Source organism: Lipophrys pholis (genome assembly GCF_963383615.2).
Source record: "Lipophrys pholis genome assembly, chromosome: 21".
Taxonomy (NCBI): Eukaryota; Metazoa; Chordata; class Actinopteri; order Blenniiformes; family Blenniidae; genus Lipophrys; species Lipophrys pholis.
This window is the reverse complement of record NC_137649.1, coordinates 18970772-18994932: the sequence shown is the minus strand read 5'-3', so window position 1 is coordinate 18994932 and position 24161 is coordinate 18970772. Positions and strand designations below refer to the sequence as shown.

The following is a 24161-nucleotide window of genomic DNA, read 5'->3' as shown; positions in this document are numbered from 1 at the left end:
AGGTCAAAGCAATTCGAGTAGTTTAGTGTTTTGTATTGAAAAGCCTACTTGAAAATCACAGATTTCAGCCCACTTAAACGTTGTCTATTTTGAGGTTTTTGCACCCTCATCCTCTTTTAACTACACTCCAAGATGCCACCTACCCTCACTTGGCCCCCACCCTTGCCAAGTTTGGCAGGGTTGTTGCCATAGCAACTTCTGTGTGGTGTCCAAAGGTTTTAGAGAGTGAGTGGACGCAGTGCGGTGCCACAGGGGGGAATGTTAGTCTGTAAATAGTAGACAGTCCCCAGTTACACAACAATGTTTTAATGGAAATGCATCGTTTTTGCATTTTAGTTTCAGAAAAGTTTTGCGTTTCCATGGCAACATTTAGAAAATTACCTCTGTTTACATGGAAACAGTAAAAATGCTGAAAACAGTGCAATTTTTGGTAAAAATGCTTAAAAAAATGTGTGTTTTCATGTTACTAGTGAATGCTGTTTGTTTCTGTAATGAAACCACAGACACATGTGGAGACACATGATACACTATGAACAATAACAATGGCAAGTACATTTGCATGGCGAAACGATGACGTTGGATTGCTTTTCCAGGTGACTGTGAACTATAAAACTACCAGGTCCCAGGAGAATATGGAGTATGGGACACTCTGGAGGCACATGTGCAATACCAGCGTTTCCACCGTCTAACCAGAGAGAGAGCTCGAGTGTTTTCAAAAAGTTCTGTTTTCCCTCGTTTCTACAGAAATAGAGATGCAGAGTGTTTTCAAAGAATTCCACCTTGGAAGCTGTTTCCAAAAAGTTATGTTTTCATTGACTCCAAGCACCAATACCATGTAAACTGTCGGTTACTGTGTGTGACCGATCAGCAATTTAGCCTTAATGGCCCAGGTTGAAACATTCCCGAGCCAACAGACTACAGCAAGGTACCGGTAAACAAAGGTCATTTTACTTGCTGACAAATCTCTTCCTGACCTTGCAGATGTGCCTTTGTCTCACCGTCTTCCCAGTTCAATCGCTGTTTTGTTTCAAAACACGATCTGTAGCATGTATTATATTGGCATCCTAAGACCCGCTTGAGCCGGGTGGACATTCACGGCCTCAAACCCTGGAAGATTAGATGGGTCGGCTGATTACATGTTCACACTGACCCTGCACACTTGGAGGATTGTGAGGATTAGTGGGTTTCCTGGTCAGTCTCAAAACGATTGGTGGCATCTTGATGACACTTTGAATGGCGACTGGCTCTCATCTGCAAACACACTGCTCATGCAATTCTGCGTACTAACATGCTATTCGTCCCTCTCACAGTATTCAGCAGGGATGCTATTGTCCCTGTTGACTTGACACTGTTGGCTAAACACTCACACACACGCTTGTTGAGTATTCACACCCTCGGGAGACATTTTTGCTGTCAATTTGTTTTGATTATCGGACAAGGATTACACATTACAGTTAAACACAGTCATACATCAATGTACGTTAATCATGTATACATACGGTATTTATGTGATTCGTGAGTCACAAAAATCTTTCTTTTATTTTTTCCCCCCAATTTTCTGTCTTTGTTCGAATCTGTTTCCAAAAACAAGCTGCCTGAATAAACATTACTTTGGCTTTCTTGAGATACGCACACACTGAAGATTTCATTAGTGCAAGTGCCAAATAATCCAAATATTAATGGTCACTATGGTAACTGAAAGAGCTCAGCGCGCTTCAATTTGAAGCATAGGTTTGACATATTAAGAAATACACTCAGAGGCTAGATGGTTGGGTGTTAGGGTAAGATGGATATGTAATTTTGCAGCTAATGGTGAGTTTACCTCACAGATTGGCCCAACTGGAAGGTGACATTTAGTATTTCTTATGAAGGTACATGGGAGGCTTTGGTGGCTCTTGAGATTATAACATCTTGGAGACACTGTGTGTCTGTCTCTCGCCATCATATTTAGGAGGGTAAAGTCCCTCAAATTGTATATTGCACAACAATGTGTTGGAAAGTGTATAACAGGCCGAAATAATACAAATTTCACTGTTTCAAGCAAATAACATGGAGGATTTTTCGCTGGGTCCACACTAGTAAGCCCTAATGTTCTATAATAAAATGTGTTATCTACAACAGAAGGCCTCGACTGCCGAGGCACTCGTGTTCATGTCGTACAGGTGAGCTCAGGAAGGAGAGAAACCTCTCATACTGCAGAACAACAACTCAGTGTTTTTCTATTATATTACTAATCATCTGTGTTATTTATAGGCTAATATAATGCCCCTTTCCTGGTGCCAGTGCATGCTGCATAAATACCCCGGTAAGTGACTGGTGCTCATTCCAAAACTGCCGAATCAGAGCATCAAAATAATTCATTAAGAAGTGAGATGGATGAGTGTAGGAGATCCAACACTCCTGGACACGCTGTGCTGTCATGTTGTCAGGGGACAGGAAGCTGCCAATACTGGAGAACATCCCACTCCAGATATCAGGCGGCGAACGCTTGGATGCGCCAATTCCAATTTTTTTTATCTCTGCTGGAAATCATGTTAAGAGTGCCAAAATGGGTGTCTTATTTTACACCATGTTGTGTTTACCGCCGAGCAAATCACTGGGGAGAGATTCCCCATCATGTTAGATCACCAAATACTGAACATGCCTCGTTCACCTTCGTATATTTAAATTATCTACATGCCAGTGTCTGAAGCTTTCCTTCTTCGGGGCCTATAAGGCAACACAAACTCAGCAACTCACATCCCGTTAATCTTCTGTGAAAAATGTAGAAGAAAATATTTAGCAATCCCAGAGGGCTCTTTGAGATTAGATCTGCATGTATGGATATTCTTAAAAGTGGAATATTAATTGCACGCCCCAGGTATCAAGCTTCTAAAGCTATGCTGCATCTGAGGTGAACAATATCAAAATATATTGCAGAATGAGTACAAATTATGTTTCTCAATATGTAGTGAGATGGTCATCATCCTCCTTGAGGAAATATAGAATCACATTACTGTATGTACCTATTTTAGACCAGTTTAGCATAAAGTATTAGAAATGTAGTATTGAGCAGCATAACAATATATTTAACCTGCATGGAATGAAATTAATTCAACGTTTAAAAAAAACAAAAAACGAAAAAAGTCCTTTACTGATATCATGATTTATTCCTGTTGAATGTGAAATTTTTGTTTGTAATTAATCAGCAAAGACTGTAACAGAGCTTGTAAGTCACAAGTGTTTAGAATGAAGGAAACCAAAAGCACAGAATTTATACAAATGGTTGCAAAACAATTAACAGCAGACACAGTATGAGCTGATATAAATATGACAATATGACATCACTAGGAAAAATGTGATGTCCAAAACAAGTAATTGAAGGTACAAAACAAAAATACATAAAAGCAATGCGTGGCTTTTTATTTTTTGGCGAGTTGGGCCTTTTTAGATGTCAGCCCAGGGGCACGTTGTTTCATGAACCAAGCATGAGTGCACAAGTGTCCTCTCAGTAAAACCTCCTGAATGAAAGGCCCTACTTCACTCCCTTTCATGTGACAAAATGAACCGCGCGATACAAATTTATTTGAATTTTTTTTTCCCGTTCTCTTTTAAACTGCGCTCACATATTCAGTTTGACTGCAGAAGCTCTCGGCTCTGATCACTGTGATGTGCTCCTACTGTGATGTGGTGTGTTCATCCTGTCCCAGACTCTTTGGAAGCGTGCCCTTCTCTGTCCCAGTGACAGATTTCCCCATGTGAAGTATTTATCTAGCCAGAGGAAATGCTGCCATCTGCTCCGCAGAGAGGTCCAGAGCTCCACATGCTACCTTCACACACACACACACACACACACACACACACACACACACACACACACACACACACACACACACACACACACACACACACACACACACACACACACACACACACACTGAGCTACACAGTTTTGCTCTCCTCAAGGACTCACATGCATATAAAAATGTCCATGAGGTGATGGGTGGCTGTGTGCCTACCTATCATATGCTCTTCGATTGCACCACATGGCTGCCTATATGTGTGTGTGTGTGTGTGTGTGTGTGTGTGTGTGTGTGTGTGTGTGTGTGTGTGTGTGTGTGTGTGTGTGTGTGTGTGTGTGTGTGTGTGTGTGTGTGTGTGTGTGTGTCCACACATTCACAGGAGATATTTATCATTGGTCACTTTTTGTCAGTGTGTGATTGAATTCTTTCTGCTCCATATCTCAGATATTCCTCTTCTCATGAATAAAGTGATCAGATTGATGTGTTTATATGACCGCGATATCATCCCATGAAGTTTTACATTGTGATACTAGTATCGCAAGTGGATTTCTTTTTTTTAGCTGGAGTAATCGAGCTTACTGTGCTTCTTTCGAAACTGCAATACCAAAGAGGCCAGTAAGATAAGAAGAGAGAGCGTTTTAAATCTCCTGCATCGACCAGTCGTGCATTACCACCGCCATTTTTTTTAACACTGTGCATTAAGTTTTATAACAATCCGTTGTTAGAAAGATTGATGTTTGATCAGATTGCTACTTTTAGTAGTACATTACTTTTTAGTCCATGTAACGGCAGAAGAGCGGAGAATTTGCTGCGTTGTCGTGCTTTATCGCTCAAATTAATGTACTTCAACCTTCTGGAGGCTTTATTGTCACACCTTTCATCTCTTCAGGCTTTAGTCATTGTCCCTGACTACTTAAGTCTGTGTGCACTGAATGGCTCAGGCATTGTTTAAAGGCAGATGAATAAAATGTGAGCTACAACAAGACATTTAAAAACCTCAGAAACTCTTGAGTGGGTGCTTGCCTCATCATCCCACCTTCGTGAATTTGAAGAAGAAAGCTCTTTGTGTGTTTGCGTCCATTTGTTCACCTCTGTCTTACATTTTAGCAGGAGAATAAATCCCGACTACAGTTTTTTTCCTGTCGGCTCAGCAGAGTGTAACCATTAGTTAAAGTTTTTTTTTTTTTTTCTTTCTTTCTTTTACTTCGCCTTGCATGCAGCCTTTTGTACAGCCTCACCTTTGCAGTCTTGCCTTTATTTTAACACCTGTAGGTTCTCGCTCAGGCGCACATATAATCCCTGCTATGTTAACACCATTTTTCCGTCTGACCTACAAATGTCTTGAGAACTCGGGTGACTGTGTCGGTGTGTGTGTGTGTGTGTGTGTGTGTGTGTGTGTGTGTGTGTGTGTGTGTGTGTGTGTGTGTGTGTGTGTGTGTGTGTGTGTGTGTGTGTGTGTGTGTGTGTGTGTGTGCATGCGTGGCACAGAGGTCAGACCCCCGCCCGGCAATGGGAGGTCCTGGGAGTCGGCGGGGAGTAAGGCGCAGAGTACACGCAAGCTGGGATGTCACAGACAGCAGCCAGCGTTAATTAGTCCAGCAACTCTGCAGAGGGCGGCGTCGCATTAATTAGCATAAAGTGGCCGGAGGGACCCGCTGCACTAGTCAAAGCTTGCATCACTTAGCATATCGAGCATAATTCCACGTGCCAGCGTGTCGGAGGGCGGAGGAGGTGTTTTTGGTTTTACTCGGAGCGCGCACGTTGTGTTCAAAATGTGGCCGGTGCAGGTGCGCTGTGTGATGTGTGGAGACGCCAATGTGGAGCGAGGATGGTTTGAACATTTCAGCAAGTACTTATTACTTATTTATCCAGCGTTATTCACTTTTCAGGTTCAGCAAGGACAAGAGCTCGGTGATGACAGCAAAAAAGGCGAAGCTTAACATTAGTAACCTTGGCAAATAATGCAAACAAGGGAAGAGTAAACTACAAGGGCATCAGTTTATCGGCTAATTGCTTAAGTTATTGTACTCAGTGTCAATGGTGATTCAACCCACCAGAGCCTGAAATATTGAGAAACACATTCACTTTGTTATCCATCAGTTAGTTTGTTTTTGTTAGTTTATGGCTTCAAACTAACTGTTCACACCTGCAAACAGAAATTAAACAGACAATAAAAACCAATCACAAATGGCAAAAGCAAATGAATAATGTCGTCTCAGTGCGGCGTTAATCAGCGATTATGATCGCAGTTGTAATTTGACCTTTAAAAACGTGTAAATAACTGTGCAGACGTCTATTTGAGAACACCTGCTGTATTTGTGTTCAAGGTGTTGCGTACAAACACTTCACTTCACCAAACTCTTTTTTTATAATGGTGTGTGTGCAATGCAAAGAGTCAAAGTCAATATACTTCATGAGAGAAAGAAGATAACATGTTTTATTGAGCAGTTGGGGGAGGGGGGGGGGTGTTGAAGGACGTAAGGACGTCTAGGACCTTGTTCAAGGTATTTTTGAAGATAAGTCAAGCTGTGTTCAATATGTTTCATGTTGCCAACAAATTCTATGAAAAGATCTAAACTGTGCTTACCTGGAGAACGTTAATGACTTAGTTTTCCTGTCTGCAGGACCTCAGATCTGCCAATTAATTTCTACCGACCAATCTGAAGATATGCTCTTTTCTTGAATAATTGGCTGAATTACACTCTCAAACCGCTGAATACTGTATTTTTCCACTAACTCTTCTCAAACCTCAGTTTATACGGCTTATTTGCAGTTGTTTACAGCTATGGATTAAAACCAGTTTTGTTTACTAGTATTTTTTTTAGGATCGATTCCAAATATCACACAGTGCCCATGAACAAGTCTATAAACAGTGGAACTATTTGTTGACGTTTTAATTATCAGTCCCACCCCAAAGAAATGTAAGAAAATGATTGTGTGTGGCTCTTCCACACACTTCTGAAGATCCTGTTTGTTCAATTAAGAAACTGTTGGCAGGATCTCTTGTTTCTTCAGACGGAAATGATCCAATCCACCAAATAACACTAACCGAGAGTCAACATTACAGAAAAGCTGTTTGTCAGAGGAGATTTGACAAATATTTCATTCTTGCAACCCACATAATCATCTCGTTTACCCATCCCACAAATACATGTTTTTTTTTTTACAAATGTGGCATCATTTTAAAGAGAAAGAATTGGACTTTGCGAGGGAGTTTAAGAAGTATTCTACCAAAAATAACAGACATTCTGATCTTTTTATTCGCTGCACCAATGTGAATATTGCTCGAGATCCGAAGAGTTCTTTGTTTGCTTTAACTAATTTATAGACAGCTGGAAACATTGAGTTATCTCCAGAGACAGGATTTGGAATCTGGACATCTGTCTGGACTAAAGTGTTGTGTTCCTGCAGGTCAGATCTCGGTGGAAGGCTTCGCCAGGTACCTGAACGGGGAGGAGAACAGCATCATGCCCCCTGAGAAGCTGGACCAGAGTGAAGACATGACCCTTCCCCTCTCCCACTATTTCATCAACTCCTCACACAACACATACCTCACAGGTATACACACACACACACACACACACACACACACACACACACACACACACACACACACACACACACACACACACACACACACACACACACACAAAAACCTCTTTCATATGGAAAGAGTGGCATCTGCTCTGTTTCCCTGCACATGCTCACACTCGAGTTGATTTAACTCCTGACTGATTGCACAGGTGCGTCGTCTATTCCTCAACAAACGAACCGATCAGTCATTCATTTACAAACACAATTATTGTTGCACAAATGAACACACTCAGCTTTTCACCTTGCGGGTCAGTCAATCAGACGTGCCGGTGCATACCAGGCCCCCTTTCCAGCGTTACCCCTCAAGAGGTTATCAAGTCATGGCATGAGACTCAATTCATTGATATTCATGGGTTAAATATTTCTTTGGACTGGTAGTCACAGTAACTGGTTCCCAGCAGTGCGCGAGCATGGCAGGCATAATACAGGGGCCATTTTCCCTTCAATGGACATTAGCATTCATCTATTCAAATCTATTCAGGGGGGAACTGGAGAGCATTGAATCTTTCGAGTGCATCAGATTTCTCCAGTGATGGAAAAAATTGAATTTCTGTAACGGCCTCGCCTTATAGGCTGCAAGACTGAGAAATGAGAAAAACAAACAGCAGGTCCTCTTGATTTCATTCCCACGGATATTGTTGGGGTTTGTTTTGTAGTATTTTCATACTTACAACAGAGATGAAACAGAAATGTGGAGTCTGTTTCTGTTCCTGTGAGGTTTCTATTTCATAACGTGATGAGAAAGTGCCACGCAGAAAGAAATGCTTACGACGGCATGACTGGCGTTTTCATTCATGTTGACGCATTTCATCCCATTGATCTGAGTTAGATTAACATTTCATTCAATGCACAGTACATACACTCATTCTGCAGCGAAAGCGTTTCCCTAATAGATTCAATTAAGGGTGCCAGTCAAAGTGGAGAAATAAAAAAAAGTGCGAAAGGAAATGAAAAAAGGGGAAGAAATGAATGATGCACCCTGAAGTGAGACCACAGATCTGCCTCTCACTTTGACACAGCTCCACTTGTGTTGCAGGAAGGCCTGCTGCTAACGCGAGGAGATAATTGCTTCTAATGGTGATGGGGTGATGAGATTTGCTTGCCTGCTGCAGATGAACGCAATTCTATTGTTTTTCCTGCATGTTAGCAACTAATACAGTTAATGAGCTCTTAAAAAGTGGGAGGAAAAGGCTTCTGTAGGCATCCTGGTGCCTTTGGGATCACTACAGCAGTTATGTGAAGTTGTGTGTGTGTGTGTGTGTGTGTGTGTGTGTGTGTGTGTGTGTGTGTGTGTGTGTGTGTGTGTGTGTGTGTGTGTGTGTGTGTGTGTGTGTGTGTGTGTGTGTGTGTGTGTGTGTGTGTGTGTGTGTGTGTGTGTGTGTGTGTGTGTGTGCGTGTGTGTGTGTTCACAGCCGGCCAGCTCGCAGGCAACTCCTCTGTCGAGATGTACAAGCAGGTGCTCCTCTCCGGCTGCCGCTGCATCGAACTGGACTGCTGGAAGGGTCGCACCACAGAAGAAGAGCCTGTCATCACTCATGGCTTCACCATGACGACTGAAATCTCCTTCAAGGTAGCACAAAGAGAGGATGGAGACGGGGTTATAGGTGAAGGCTTTGATGGGCGGTGGGTGAGGAAAGGAGGAGGAGGAGGAGGAGGAGGAGGAGGAGGAGGAGAAGGAGAAGGAGGAGACTGGTGCATGTTCCCATAAAGATGTGTTTTAATGTGTTTCTTTATGGACCCAGAGAAGGGCATGCTGGGTAATACACCACATGACGTAATGGGCTTTTTGTGCACATGCTCCGTCTGGTTGAACAAATAACTTGCTATGTTTCTGTGAAAAACAAAAGATGAGAGTTAATTTTTTCCCCACTGAAATAGAAACCGTTAAAGATGTGTATCGGTACATTAGATATTGATGACATCAGTTGTCATTTCTCTGTTAAGTTAGTTTCAAATATTTTTTTTATCTTTTTTTTTGGAGAGGGGGGGTGTCGATTTAAAGCAATAACTCATTGATTGCCTGCCTACTTAAAATAAACATTTGTTTCCAGTAAAGTCCATCAAATAGATTGTATAAGAATAATGTGACTTAAGCTTTAATCATTTCAATTAACCCCCCCGAGGCTATTACAAGTCTCACATAAACTTGCCTACATGCCATTTCTGTACAATAATACCTGTTTAAAAGAGTAAAAGTGACTAAAATTCTATATTTCCTGTGTTTAAAAACTTTCACTAGATTCTCAAAATGTTTGCTTACTGCGTTATTTGCAAAGTAGAAAAGTAGGACAAAATATTTATTATAATTCAAAAGAAAATGCTTCAATCGGGTGCTGAAGATCCACTGACTTTGATGAAGAAATGCTCCAGTAGCAATCCGATTGGTTCACTCTGCTTCTCTTTGCAAACAGATTAATTGAAATTATCTGTGTGAAGGGTATACATGCAGAGAATAAATGTGTCCTGTGAAGCATAGACATATTTGATGATGATCACAGTCTGAGGTAACAAACCGTTTCACAATAGAGCGACACAGCTGCATTAGAGGCTTCTTTACGCATTAGTAGTAGCTTAACGTGGGTCTGACAACTGTGACGAGAGCCCGTCTAAAGAAGAGTTATAATTTTCTGGATTACACACATCCTTATTTGTTGTGTAATTTGAATCAAGCGAGGCAACGGCAGACTGTCCTAAGCAAGTATTAAAAACAGATCCGAAATTGAGAAACCTACGGTGACTAATGGCACTATCGTAATATTCAGCAGGGAGCGAAACATGTGAGACAAATGCATAGAAAAATAATAAAATAAGAGAAAGAAACAAAAGTGGGTCTTGCATGTAGCAGATGGCGAATCGTAAAGGACGGGCATGCACTGAATAGCCCTAAAGAGATTCGCTGAGGGGCAATTAATTGAAGTCTCCAACGATTGGAGGACAAAAAGAAAAAAGAAAATGCATTGAGAGATGAAGAGGCCATAAAATTCTAATGGCATAGAAAGCGATGGGAGGAAATAAGAGAAATGTGTGTGAATTGATGATTGATGAGTGGGGGAAATTTAGATCTAACGACAGTAACAGAAGAAGTTAAACAACCCTGATTGAATTAGAGGAAGAGGGAAATCGAGAAAGAGTGGAGAAGGAGGAGATTGAGCAAATGGAAATTAATGCATTGAAGGAACTGACGCTGTCTGTAATAACGATGTAATTTGCTCAAGCAATCAGTGGCTTAGAAATCTGATATCACATGTAGAACCAACTCATCCCTCGGCTCGCTGTAACATCACTGTGCTGAAGTTTGGATGTGAGAAGCACTTTGGTGCACACTATTGATCATCGTGTTCACAGCCTCCAGTGTTAAAATGAAATACGGCTTCACAGAATACCTGCACTGTTGGAAGTGTTACAATTACATAGCCATAATAACTGTCAATGTGGGGGGGGGGGGGGTCATGTTTTATTTTCTGAAAATTAGTCTTCACTCCTCTTGCATTGTCTGCAGGTTTTAAGTTTAGCAGCAGAACCAAGAAAACCCCACCTCCAAAAATGTTGGGCTACTCAATGGAACTAAAAATGCATCACGATTTTTGAATCTCATGAATTTCCAACTGAACATAAACAACATGGGAAAGTGAGACATTTAATCATTTCATTAAAATTTGAGCTGATCTCTGTACGTGTTCCCAAGGCCATGCGGAGATATCCATTAGTCTTCAATGCGGCGTCACAAGTGTTCAGTATAAATGTTTATTGTGCTCTGAATCTTTCTATTTGTAAAGCGGTGGGCCTTTCAAAGTCTTTCAAGACATTTTTCCTAAAGTTGTTCCACAATTTCTGGATGCAGTCACTGCTTATTTCTGCAGTACGTCTTTATTGTGGAATACTTGTTTTAGACTCAGCCATGTTACTAACCTCTTGACAGCCATCGTTAGTATTTGTTAAATTATCTGCCCTTTGTTTTGTTCACAAAGGCGTTGATGTCATCAGATTCAATATTGGATCATTTTTCCAAGAAAACTGTGAAAAGTTTCAGTTTCAATATTGAACATGTTATTTGCGCTCTCGCGGGTATAAGATGAGTTTCTGAGATTTGCAAATGATTTCATTCTGTTTCAACACACTTTTTGGGAATTGGGGGTTTAAAATGTTTAAAAGCATCAATCATGCTATAAACTCAAAGATCATATGTTGTGCATACTTTTTTTTTTCTCAAAAATGTTGAGGTTGTTGGGATCCACAGGCTGGGGTGTTACGGAGATGCCTTTTTTGTAAGCAGGCGCTAAGCAGAAATAATTTTACATGTATATATTCATATATAACCCTTGAACTGCCTACCTTTTACACTTATGGTTTTCCAATAAATCTTATTTCATGTTTCTATAATAATAGAATGAATATTTATTTAAAATTCTACCTCCTGATTGTTTTAACCATGAACAACAAAAGCATGAACCAAGAGCAAACCTGGCTGTTTTCAACGTGTTTTACACTGTGCAGATCAAGATAACCTCACACCACCTTTTGGTATTTGTTCTTGTTTGTGGATTTCTAGGAGGTGATCGAGGCTATCGCAGAGTGTGCCTTCAAGACCTCACCTTTCCCCATCATCCTGTCGTTTGAGAACCACGTGGACTCGTAAGTCAGCGGATCAGTCGGGGCCCAAGGTTGTTGATCTTATTGATGGGTGCTGCCCATCAGTAAGCCCTGTTAAATAAGCCTTTTATTGCAATCAGCCACAGAGCTGGAGGGAAGATTGTGATTGGTTCTTTCATCCGCAATGGCTCCAAGGGGATTCTGAGGAGCAACATACAAATTCAGTATAGTGATTTTTTATTTTTATTTTTTGAGAAATAATGTGTGTGTGTGTGTGTGTGTGTGTGTGTGTGTGTGTGTGTGTGTGTGTGTGTGTGTGTGTGTGTGTGTGTGTGTGTGTGTGTGTGTGTGTGTGTGTGTGTGTGTGTGTGTGTGTGTGATGTCTCTCAAGACCAAAGCAGCAGGCTAAGATGGCAGAGTACTGTCGGTCAATATTTGGAGATGCATTACTGACAGAGCCCCTGGAGAAATATCCCGTGAGTACATAAGATGCACAGACACCCACACACAAACATTACATATGCATGCGCTTCTACTCCCATGCTCGTTCCCTTTATGTTTTTAACATGCACGCACGTATACCTACAATATACAACTCCCAGGAAGGGAGGGATTCAGACGAAGCGCCCTCAAAAACTGCTTCCTGTTCAGATGTACAGGCAATCTTTAATGTGCAGTCATATTTCAATTTCAATTTCAATTTATTTATTTATCGTCCCTGGAAGGGCTTTTCAGAGGGTAAAAGAAGAAACAGTACATACAACACCAAGATACATCAGACAAGCAGAAATACATAGAATACACACAGTAAATATCTGATTCACAATTACCTGTTATCATAAAACACATTCCCTCCCTCCCTCCCTCCCTCCCTCATTCACTCCTTCACTACAGTAAAACACATTCCCATATGTCCACACATTGTATGTCTTCATTTATCTTTTTTTTTAACAGAGCATATTCTGACTGGTTGTCCTCTTCACTCTCCCTCTCTGTCTTTTTCACATATCGCACTTTATCGACATGCCCCCGGCACCTCTCAAAACGTGTCGTCGTGGTTCATCCTCATTCTGTCACTTCGGGCACTTTCCTAAATGGTTTTCTACACTTTGTCTCTTACTCTTTCCACTTATCTTCTTTCCTACACACACCTGTAGCTGTTTACAAGGGACTAACTTTCAAACATTTGACCCTCAGTAGTTTTTATTCCTTCGCATCATCTTTCCGTCATCACAGGAGAGACAGCAAACGACAGGCTTTTAAGATTAAATGGAGGTGTTTCATGCTGGAATCTGAACGTGGCTGGTCTTGGTAGCCCTTTATCAGCCTTTCCTCTGTTACCATGGCTACCAGTCAAAAGCTTGCTTTGTCCCTTTGTGGTCGAAAGCTGTTACCCCCCCCCCCCCCTTCCCAAAAGGCGTTTTTGTGTAATGACGCACGCACTTACGTGAAATGTAGACACTTGTCGCACAAGCTCTCTCCCTCTCACACACACTCACACACTACAGACACCTGTAATGATGTCTGGCTGGCACATGAAAACCTCTCGAGCACATATATGTACTCTAACATGCCACTTGTTCCTCCTGTGGTATTCACCGGGGATGTCATTGTCCCTGTTGGTCTGACACGATTGAGCAGCTGAAGTTCCCGGCAGTCGGATTGCGGCATTATCTCACACACACAGGGAGCTCCTCTAGCGCAACCGACTGCCAAACACACCGCCCGCTGAGAATTACAGCCTTCTGACTGGATTTGACATTGAAGTATTATCAGGAAGAAGCCTTTTGAATGGAGTGGCTGAGACAAGGAGAAAGGGGGGGGGACAGACACCAAGGGGAAAGTTTAGAGAGACAGCCAGAGAAAGTGCCATTGAGGAATGAGATTTCTACTGCTCAGCATGTAATAACTGGGAAAGGTGAGGGCAATGACAACCTCTCCCCTCTGGCATCGAGACAGCCGGGTATGGACCGCATCGAATGGGATATCAGCTCCATAGGTCCATTGGGACGGGGGCAGATAGGGTAATATAGCTTGATTGGTTCCAGGGCAGCTCAGAGTGAGAATAAAGGGGATTACAGCTTTCTTAGGAACATGAAATGCTCCACCGTCTCCACTTCACAAAGCTGGTATTCAGTTTGAACAATGGAGCCTGGTAAAGTGTTTTTATTTTATTTTGTCTTGTTTTTTTTAATTTTCCAGTTAAACTAAGAGTGTTGAAATCACCTAAAATGTTTTACAAATCTAAGTGTTTGACTGCTCTCTCTCTGCTGGATTCATCATACCAACGAAAGCAGTATTTCTAAATCTGATTCACTGTAATTGCTGGAAAATTATGAAATATTGAGAGAACTATTTGTCTTGCAGTCCTTTTCATCTTGCTGGGACTTAGTTTTAATCTGCAGACGGAGCAGAATTGGCAGGGCGAGAGGTACTCGTTAGAGGGAAGCAGGCGAGATCGAGAGAAATGTGAGCGCGAGAACAAATATAAACTGCTGGAGTGAGAGTAGCCAGAAGACTAACAACACAATGCATATGGAAGATGATTCACCTTTAATCCAAGACTTCATTACTCTACAGTCACTGCGTTTCCAGGCCCACTTATCTTGTGTATTCTGGAGCTTTTACAATGACAGATACGAAGCGGCAATCCCTCCTCAGAGGGAAGTTGTTCCCTTGTTTTAAACAAAGATTTGACACCAGAGAGACTCAAAGTGGTCTCAGCTTCAAAGAATGGACCAAAACTAGTTTAATGAGTCGTACAATGAACATCCCGTTTTTGAAAAGGTGCTTGACTTCAAAACGCACTTGAATGTGAGTGTAATAGACAAACAAATTAATTTTGTGAGAACGTTCCTCTTTTCGTTGGTAGACTTAATATTAACGTGTCGCTTTGACAAAAGCAATAATTTGAAGCATTTTTTTTTAATGTTTTTAAAATAGATTTATAGCGATAACTAAAAAAAACCCAAGATAAAAGTTTTGTGTGTGCCTGCCGCTCGCTGCTGACGAGTATCCCTCCAAAATTCATTCCGCCGACTTTCCACAGGCCATGTTTACACGTAATTTTTACAAAAATGGATATTTCTTCCTCTACGTTTACAAAAAAATCTTTGTTTATACATCTGGTTCAGAGTGACTATGAGCATTCCAAACCTGTAGGGGGCAGTGTAACGAGGATGCATGAAGCCATGATCAGAATCCTGGAAAAAACACGACGTCACGAATTGTGACGTAAATCTCCGTCTACCCTTCTTTAGATGCAAACGGAGACACTGGGCTTTTCCAAATTTCCACTGTGGCCGGAGTTTTCAGAAATCGTCGTTTGTGGTGACTCGTAGCTGCGTTTATGTGTAAATTCAAGGCCCAAACGCGAAGAAATACCACTGTTTTGTAAATACCCGGTTATGTGGAAACGTGGCCACAGTTTGTTGCATTTTTTGTTTTGTGGAAACGATTTGCTGAATAGTTAACAAAAGTCCGAGCAATTTATTCCAGAAGTTTTTGCACGCGCTGAAAACCATGCGGAAGAAAAATATATAAATGTAAAACCCATAATTTTGTTTCTTAGATCTCCAGCTTTTCTTCGGCATGTGCAAAGTTCATTTTCACAAGCTTAAATGCAGCACCCATGTGGTCTCAAAGCTCCGTTTGGAAATTACACTTGTAACAAGACACCTCTTATTATTTTTTAGTGAAAAGTTAATATGCAAATATAATTGATTTATCACTGTTGGCTACAAAGTGTTTCAAACTTTCCAGCGCAATCCACTTTCAGTGCGTGCATGATGGATGCTTCAAGTTTAACAAGGTTAGTTTAATAAGTTTAGCAAGTTAAATACTGAACTCCCAACTTGTGTGCTTGAAATCAGATTTTCAGTGCACAAATAAATCCTTTAGTAGATGAACATTAGTCCTCTTCAAGTCAATGTGTCCTCTTGCACAGTGACACTGTATAAAATCCAACTGTAGGCACAGGAGGAACAGAACAGGTATGAATTAGGACATATAAGGAAAAAGTTAAACCTCGTAAGATTTCGACATGTGAAAAATATGAGGAAATATGAAGTAAATAAACACTGACTTCACCTCCTGCAGAAAGCCGTCACTGTTCTGGTGTAATGAAAAAGTACACGCATCTATCCCAACAGGTTTTTAAAGGTTTTTTTTCTATTTTTTTTATTTCACTAAAGGTATATTTTACTTCCTTGTTATACATGATAAAAAATAGAAAAATAAAACACTTAAGGAACAATGTTGAACTCATCGCTGAGGTAATTCATAGGTTAATTCAATAGGATACCTTTGAGTGCAGTTAAGATTTCATGCAACAGCCACTTTTGTGTTTTACTGGAAATGTTTGAGGGAAGTTCGGCGCAAACAGGATGTATGTTCTTTATTGTATCGTTTCCCAGCAGCAGCAGTAGAAAGGTGCAGTTGGATGCACGTAGCAGCTGAGAAACAAATTTATTGGAGAGCAAATCTTGGCTGAAGCTGGTGTTTGAATCACTGCTTTCTTGCCTTTTGAGGAAATTCAAGTAACACTGGGAAATGTTTAAAGGGAGGTTAAGTTTAAAGCTGATTAGTTGTAAACTCAGTGGCTGTGTGTGTGTGTGAGTGTGTGTGTGTGTGTGTGTGTGTGTGTGTGTGTGTGTGTGTGTGTGTGTGTGTGTGTGTGTGTGTGTGTGTGTGTGTGTGTGTGTGTGTGTGTGTGTGTGTGTGTACACAACATCACTGTCGACTCTCTTGATGATGAATTCTTAATATCACTAAACTATGGAATCCAAAAACAGTGTACCCCATAAATAAATCAAAGATTTGCCCACTTTTGGCTCGTTCCCCTGAGAAAGTGTGCGTTTGTGTTTGACGCTGAACCCCCAGAGGCCCGTCACACTCACACCACAAGCCCCCCACACAGATAAAGGAGTTGAAATCTCACATTGCTTTTCTAGAATAGCGGCCATGAAAGTATGCACATCGTAAGGCAGGAATTTTTGCCTTTAATAACCTAATTCGTCACAACTCTGTGCGCCAACCATTTTCACTTATTCGTCTGTCACATTTTCACATTGCTTCATCACACATTCATACAGGAGTAATCTCCCCCCCCACAAAAAATCCTTTCTCTCTATGTGATTTAATGAGTTTTCTCCACCTGTCTCCCTCAGCTGGAGTCTGGCGTGCCGCTGCCCAGTCCCATGGAGCTGATGGGGAAGATCCTGGTAAAGAACAAAAAGAAACATCACAAGACGGGTGGAAGCACCAAGAAGAAACTCTCCGAGCAAGTCTCCAACACTTGCAGCGACTCTTCCAGTGTGTGCGAACCCTCCTCCCCGAGTGCAGGTATGGCTGCATTCTCCATATCACATCAGTCCGGCCGCTCGTTCCGCCATTAACAGAGCCATCAAACCATGGCGTGTCCCTGCTGATATGTGCCGCTTTGGATTTAAAATCTGGCTTATTGGGGTCCATCTGCACTGTGGATCCAGGCCCCCGATGCCATCCAGAAACCGACTCATTGGAGCGAAGCAGTGCTATTGGTTATCATTCATCATTTTCATGGCACTCTCCATCAGCTGGGGGTATTATTGGCTGTTGCATACACTCCCTGTCAGGCTTATGCACTGCTTGTCACTGGGGCATGCTAAACACTGGTAAGTAACTGCCTGCAAGTGTCTAAGTGTGTCAGCTGTGTGTGCGCGTGCAGCTGTGTGTGTGTGTGCAGCTGTGTGTACATCGTGCTGTAACCGTCTCATCTTAATTTATGGATTTTTATATTTTTACAGGTGCTCATTGGTTTTATTTTTCCCTCATTCGTTCTGGCTACAGTCAGTTTTGGCATCCGTTTATATGTATTGTGTGTGTGTGTGTGTGTGTGTGTGTGTGTGTGTGTGTGTGTGTGTGTGTGTGTGTGTGTGTGTGTGTGTGTGTGTGTGTGTGTGTGTGTGTGTGTGTGTGTGTGTGTGTGTGTGTGTGTGTGTGTGTGTGTGTGTGTGTGTGTGTGTGTGCCTGTGCGCGCGCAAACAGTTGTATACATTTTTACAATCTCCCCTCTTCAGTTTATTGTGATTGCAGCTTGCAGTTGCCTTTTTTTAAACAACCACACTGCCCCCTGGTGTAGATAAACTGGCAGTACAAGCTGTAAACCTATTGATACTGACCCTTCAAAGTCATTAACCCTCTGAAAAGACTCATTATGGGAAGATCAATGATGAGAGCAAGAGAAAGAACCACCGTTAAATTAATTTTGAGAGCAGGAAAGTGAGATGACACTGTGAGAGAATAAAGCTGTAATTTCTAAACGTTAAAGATTGAAAGAGCAAATGGAAAAACCCTTTTTGTTGTTGTTTTTTTTTTTTCTTTCTTTTTTTTCATTTCACAGGTTCAACTAAAGAGGAGATGGCAGATTCTTCACAACCGTCTGAAGGCGCCGAGCTTAACCTGAGACCGCAGGGCAGAAAGTCTATTGGTGAGTCATACGTATGACATGAATAGAGACTCCAGTCTTCACTGGAGCTCATTAGGCTGCTGGAGAAGCTATAGGTCAGCTCAGCCTTTGCACTGTTGAAATTAATTTCCTCTGTCGGCGTGACCTCCGATTCAGTAGGAAATGTAGAGCAGATCCGTCATTATGTGGGCGCAGAGGCTGGGTCCAGCTCAACCAACAGTAATGAAATTAATTTCCTTCATCCACAACTTTGTAAACTGTCAGCTCAAGGATAAGTAGTGCTTCATACTGAATGAAGGCGGCTGATTTTAAACTCTGAGATCAAAATGATCCGAGAAAGTTATTTCGAAGGCTGTCAAATCAATGTGAAAGTCAGGGTGGCATTCCTAAACATTTTCGCCTGAGCTCCAAATATTGTATCTGTCAACTAAAACTGCAAGCTGTGATTTGAAATGTAAACTCGTGTTCCAGGTGAGGTGGAGGCCGAAAGTGAGGATGAAGATGACGACGATGACGACTGTAAAAAGGGGTCGATGGATGAGGTCTGGTGATACTAGACACTTACTCATTAGTGTATTTTTTCTGTTGAAGTACACGTCTGATATTGACTGATAATTACCACTGATCTCTCCACAACCCTGAATAACGAGATTATCTTCGTGGCCAAAAGTTCATGAATTCTCATTAGTCGCGGGAATCATTAGGACTGGCCTTTCGGTAAATCACTGTGCGGCTTTGGATTTGCATATTTATTTGCTTGTGTGTTTTTCTAAACAGGGCACAGCAGGCAGCGAGGCATTTGCCACGGAAGAAATGTCCAACCTGGTGATCTACATCCAGCCGGTCAAGTTTAACAGCTTCGAGTGTTCCAAAAGTATGACGCAATGATGAACTGCTCTGAACTGTATGTCAGAAAATAAATGATACACGCTGGGTGGATTTGCTGGTGGGATGGGAGTATATATCACCCTTTGGTGTATTATGTTCCCACCTTATTTTTACCCCAGGGGTGCATATATATATATATATATATGTGTCCTGCATAGTGATTAGAACTTCTTCACACAGCAGGCCGGACTGAATAATGTGAAATATTGTCTTTAAATCACCTCGGACACATTGAGAGTGAACCGCCTGCTAATAACTCCCAAGCTCACGCTGCTCACATCATTGGACTTGTGCCAATTAAAGCCTTTTGTTGGATTTCTTTCTTTTTAAAATGAATGGTGTCGTTGTTGTCTGATTCATACATGAGGTGTCATTTGTTGGCAGGTGATGGCTTTTAATTAGAAAGTGTCTGCGATACAGCCTTTCATTTTGTAAAACACAGATTTGAGTTTTAATTTAGGCGATTTGTTTTCCAACCCATCGATGCATTTTTTTCCATTTTAATTGATTTTTTATTCCAAATCCGACCCTGGACATGAACTAGTTGCCGATGTGTGGATTCTTTGAGGGAGTAGACCTCTAATTTTTTCACGTTTGTTTTTTAAATTCGAGTGAAGATATTGCTTGATTACAGTATGAGTTTATGTAGCTTAGGTGACAAGAACTTGTACTTGATGTTTCATATTTCATTCTTTCTACACACAGAGATCAATCGCAGCTACCAGATGTCATCCTTTGTAGAGACCAAAGCTTTGGAGCAACTGACCAAATCCCCAGTCGAGTTTGTGGAGTATCCTTTTCTGACTTTTAATGAAGAAATACTACATACGCAACACAAGTCACAGTCTTGAAATAGGCTCTTAATGTGCTGTTATTGTTTTCTCTTCCTTTGATATATTGTTGTAAACACACAAGTGAAAGGAATTAGCATCAAAGTTAATATAATTTCCATCCAGGTCTGGAGAGGTGAGAATGTTTCCCTTAAGCAGGTTAGATGTTTCAGGATTAAGGTGAATGCTGGAGGATGTTTTGGTTTTTTTCATTCTGCTAAAAGTGTACATTCACTCTATGCTGTACTTTATCCCTCTCTCATGTTAGAGATTCACCACGCCTGATCAAAGTTACCAATGTAATTTGGATCCATTGGTTAATACTCGTATCACTTACTCTGTTGCCAAAAGCAGCCCATTGTTCATTTTTTCTCAATCATAAGCAAATCAGCCTGAAATGTTGTGTTCGTCTCAGATTATTGTCTCAGAATTCACAGTTTTTAAGGGACCACTCAAGATTGAGAGGATAATTATAGCATATAACTACCCATTTGTCTATCCAAGCTTAATTATGGCCCATTTTGCTTCAGAGTGTATTCTCTCTCACTTAAATTAATATTCTTCACTGACCGTATAAGTCAAATTCAGTAAATGACATTTTCGGCAAGCATTGTGTGCATTAGTTGTTTTTTTGTTTTTTTTTCTTCTTGGTTATGCGGTCTTCTCCTTAACCAGCTGTGTGCAGATACAACAAGTTGCAGCTGAGCAGGATCTACCCTAAAGGCACTCGAGTGGATTCTTCAAACTACAACCCTCAGCTCTTCTGGAACGCTGGCTGTCAGCTTGTGGCTCTCAACTTCCAGACCATCGGTGAGGACGGGCCAGCAAAAACACCTCTAAGTTTCACATTTACAGCTTTATTAATGTTGTCTGTATTTGAGAACTTAAAGTTTTGTCAATATCTCTCTTTAGATCTCTCAATGCAGCTCAATCTGGGCATGTATGAGTACAACGGTAAATGTGGCTTCAGGCTGAAACCGGAGTTCATGAGACGCCACGATAAGCACTTTGATCCTTTTACCGAGAGCACAGTTGACGGGATAGTGGCCAATACACTGTCTGTGAAGGTGTGTGCAAAGTCTCCAGTTGACTTCTCTGTCTCCATGTCGCTTTGTCTAAGCTTTATTTTACATTTCCCTCTTTTGCTCTTTTTTGCCTTCTTGCTTCCAGATCATCTCCGGCCAGTTCCTGTCAGATAAGAAAGTGGGAACGTACGCGGAGCTTGACATGTTCGGCTTGCCAGTGGACACTAAGAGAAAAGCCTTTAAGACCAAGACCTCTCAGGGCAACGCTATCAACCCTGTGTGGGAGGAGGAGGCTATTGTTTTCAAGAAGGTGAGGCTGTGATTTAGTTTCAGAACCTTTTAGATTTTTCTGACCTCTTCAGAGCAACGCAGATACAGATTCTAACTCCTACTCTATTCCCTTTTAAATATGCTACAAAACAGTCCAGGGATAACACTTTGATTTTATTTCTGGAATTAATATAGTGATACACATTCAACTTGATGATGGGATATGATATTGGTGTTTAAAAATGATGAAGAAAATAGAGTGACGCTTGCCTTTTGTGCCCTTTTATTATGCTCTTCTTAGGTTGTGCTGCCCAATCTTGCTTCTCTGAGAATAGCCGTGTTTGAAGAAGGAGGGAAGTTTATCGGCCACCGTATCATTCCCGTCTCAGCCATCCGTCCAGGTGAAAAACTTTTCATACACATCCGCCGTCGTTTTTAGAAAGCCAAGAAAAGGATATAAGTCCAAATACAAAACAACATTTTGTAGACCATATCTATTTATAAAGACACAATGTATTTTTTTCAACATAAGAGACATTAAAAACACTTAAGGGTTGAGGGTTAAATTCCGATGAATGTGGTTCCTAAAAATATACGAAAGCAAAATGCATATTTAGCCTTTATATTTTAGAAATCCAGCCTCAAAAATACTTTTTTTTTAAAAAGCTAAAGATGTCATGAACGGCTCCAAACCATTGGAAAGAAGAACGTTTACCATCGGTATTAGTTGTTAAAGTACTTTGTTGTTATTCTGTGACATGAGCTGATAATCTGACACCCTGCAGGCTATCACTACATCAGTCTGAGGAATGAGAAGAACCAGTCCCTGACGTTACCCACGCTGTTTGTCTATGTTGAAGTGAAGGACTACGTCCCTGACACGTTTGCAGGTAAACCTTACTAACGCGCCGATGGCAGAAAAACAACGGTTTTATGAGGACGAGTGCATCGCAATCAGTGCTGTTTTAAACTGCGTCACAGATGTCATCGAGGCTTTATCCAATCCCATCCGCTACGTCAACCTGATGGAGCAGAGAGCCAATCAGCTGGCTGCCCTCACACTGGAGGAGGGAGGAGAGGAAGAGGGGGACAAAGAGGTGAACTTTCGCCATTAAAATTTGAAGAATAAAACAACGAAGGGACCAGTGGATGTAGTCTGAGGCAAACTGTAAGAATCCACATCTACCAGAGCTCGTGGTGTGAGAGGACGGCTCATGAGTCATGGCTGGTGCTCACCACAGATATAATCAGCAGACCTTAAGCCATTTCTCATTCCCGGTCGCCCATGATACACTGTACTGCATCTACAGGCGCTGCAGTATTTTGTCAAACATCCACCTGCAGGCTCAGATAGCAGATTTTTTTTCTCACATAAAGTCTGTTGTCATGATTCAAGAAAGCACAAAACCAGATAGACTCAAACACTGCAGATAGGAACGCGCTTTCTACATGTTTGATGTTTTAAAGAGTGACTCTGCTCTGCTCTTGTCCTCAAGTTACTCCCAGTGGTAGTATCCATCACCACTGATGTGTAAATGTGACCACACTATATCAGTAATGACCCATTTACCGAATTTCACAGCGATTAAAAATGTATCATCAAAATCAAAATGATTGACAGCTGCGATATGCAGAGAAAAAATTGTAATGTCCAACAGTAAATAAAAAAAAGGTAATTTAGCTTAATTTAATCTGTGAAATCAATAATTACAATCAAAATTAGTATCTTTACAGAAATACATCGAGCATTGAAGTCAACAATCTTGCTCAAAATACAATGACATTGTGATTTTGTTTTCCCAAACATGAATAATTTAAGTAATGTGAGTCAAAACACCAAATACTACAATACCCATAAGCCATAAATGTTCCCAAGCACCACAGATGAATATAATGAAAATATACAAAAACACAATTAAGTTCACTTTACTTAGATTTTGTTTTTCAAGTCCCCCCCAAAAAACTAAGAATTTTAAACAAAAAACAATCAACATGAATAAATTATGCAAATAACATTGCTTTATTTCTTAAGTAGACCTAGTAGAATATGTTTATCAGTGTGCGTGTTGTTTTAATTGAAAAGGGAAGAAGTTATTTTACGCATCATCAATTTCTACATTTGTCTGAAAAAAATGAAATAATAGTTCTGCCTACGCTCTCAGCTAAATTTCTTTGCAACGTTTTCTCCATTTCACTTCAATAAGATGCTGTTTTCTGAAGCAACACTGTAATCTGTGCATCTTTCTCATCCACTGTAAGCTTAAATTAGTAAAGTCGTATGAAGTGAACTAAACATCATGCTTTCTCAACACTGAATCAGTTTTCCGAATCAGGTCAAATGATTGTTAACATCCGAGTAACTGTGTCTCGTGTCTTCACACTCAGTATGAGAGTTTGCTTAGTTAAAAAAACCGTAAAAGTTTGAAGCTGAGTTGACGCTGACCTTTAACATTCACACATGCCTCGGTTTGAACGTCACCTAAATGTCAAGCAGCTCAACGATTTTAGCAAGTCTTGACCACTTTTATAAAAAAATTGACATACAAGGAAAGGTCAGAGTGCAAAGTGCTAATGAGTCATTATTTTCAACAATAATAGCAGGAGGAAAGATTTTTGCCGGAACAGTCAGTTCATGTGAAGGGAACTGAGAGCACGGTGAGAGTCTTGGCTGAACGGTTCAGTTCAAAATGGATTTGACGGAAACAAGTAGCGGAGGATTGATGGAGGCGCGTTA

At 41.1% G+C, this 24161-nt stretch overlaps 1 protein-coding gene across 1 annotated transcript in view; it reads left to right on the top strand.

Annotated features, from left to right (window-relative positions):
- plcb1l (phospholipase C beta 1-like) overlaps window positions 1-24161 on the top strand; it is a 119714-nt gene that overhangs the window by 74488 nt on the left and 21065 nt on the right. Inside the window, exons 10-24 of the mRNA XM_080491361.1 lie at window positions 7194-7340; window positions 8789-8946; window positions 11926-12008; window positions 12358-12442; window positions 17135-17309; window positions 18349-18435; window positions 18886-18956; window positions 19192-19288; window positions 20008-20092; window positions 20818-20942; window positions 21045-21199; window positions 21303-21467; window positions 21729-21828; window positions 22213-22317; window positions 22409-22524. Of these exons, the coding sequence (XP_080347487.1) occupies window positions 7194-7340; window positions 8789-8946; window positions 11926-12008; window positions 12358-12442; window positions 17135-17309; window positions 18349-18435; window positions 18886-18956; window positions 19192-19288; window positions 20008-20092; window positions 20818-20942; window positions 21045-21199; window positions 21303-21467; window positions 21729-21828; window positions 22213-22317; window positions 22409-22524 (1754 nt within the window). The remainder of the gene's footprint in view (window positions 1-7193; window positions 7341-8788; window positions 8947-11925; window positions 12009-12357; window positions 12443-17134; window positions 17310-18348; window positions 18436-18885; window positions 18957-19191; window positions 19289-20007; window positions 20093-20817; window positions 20943-21044; window positions 21200-21302; window positions 21468-21728; window positions 21829-22212; window positions 22318-22408; window positions 22525-24161) is intronic.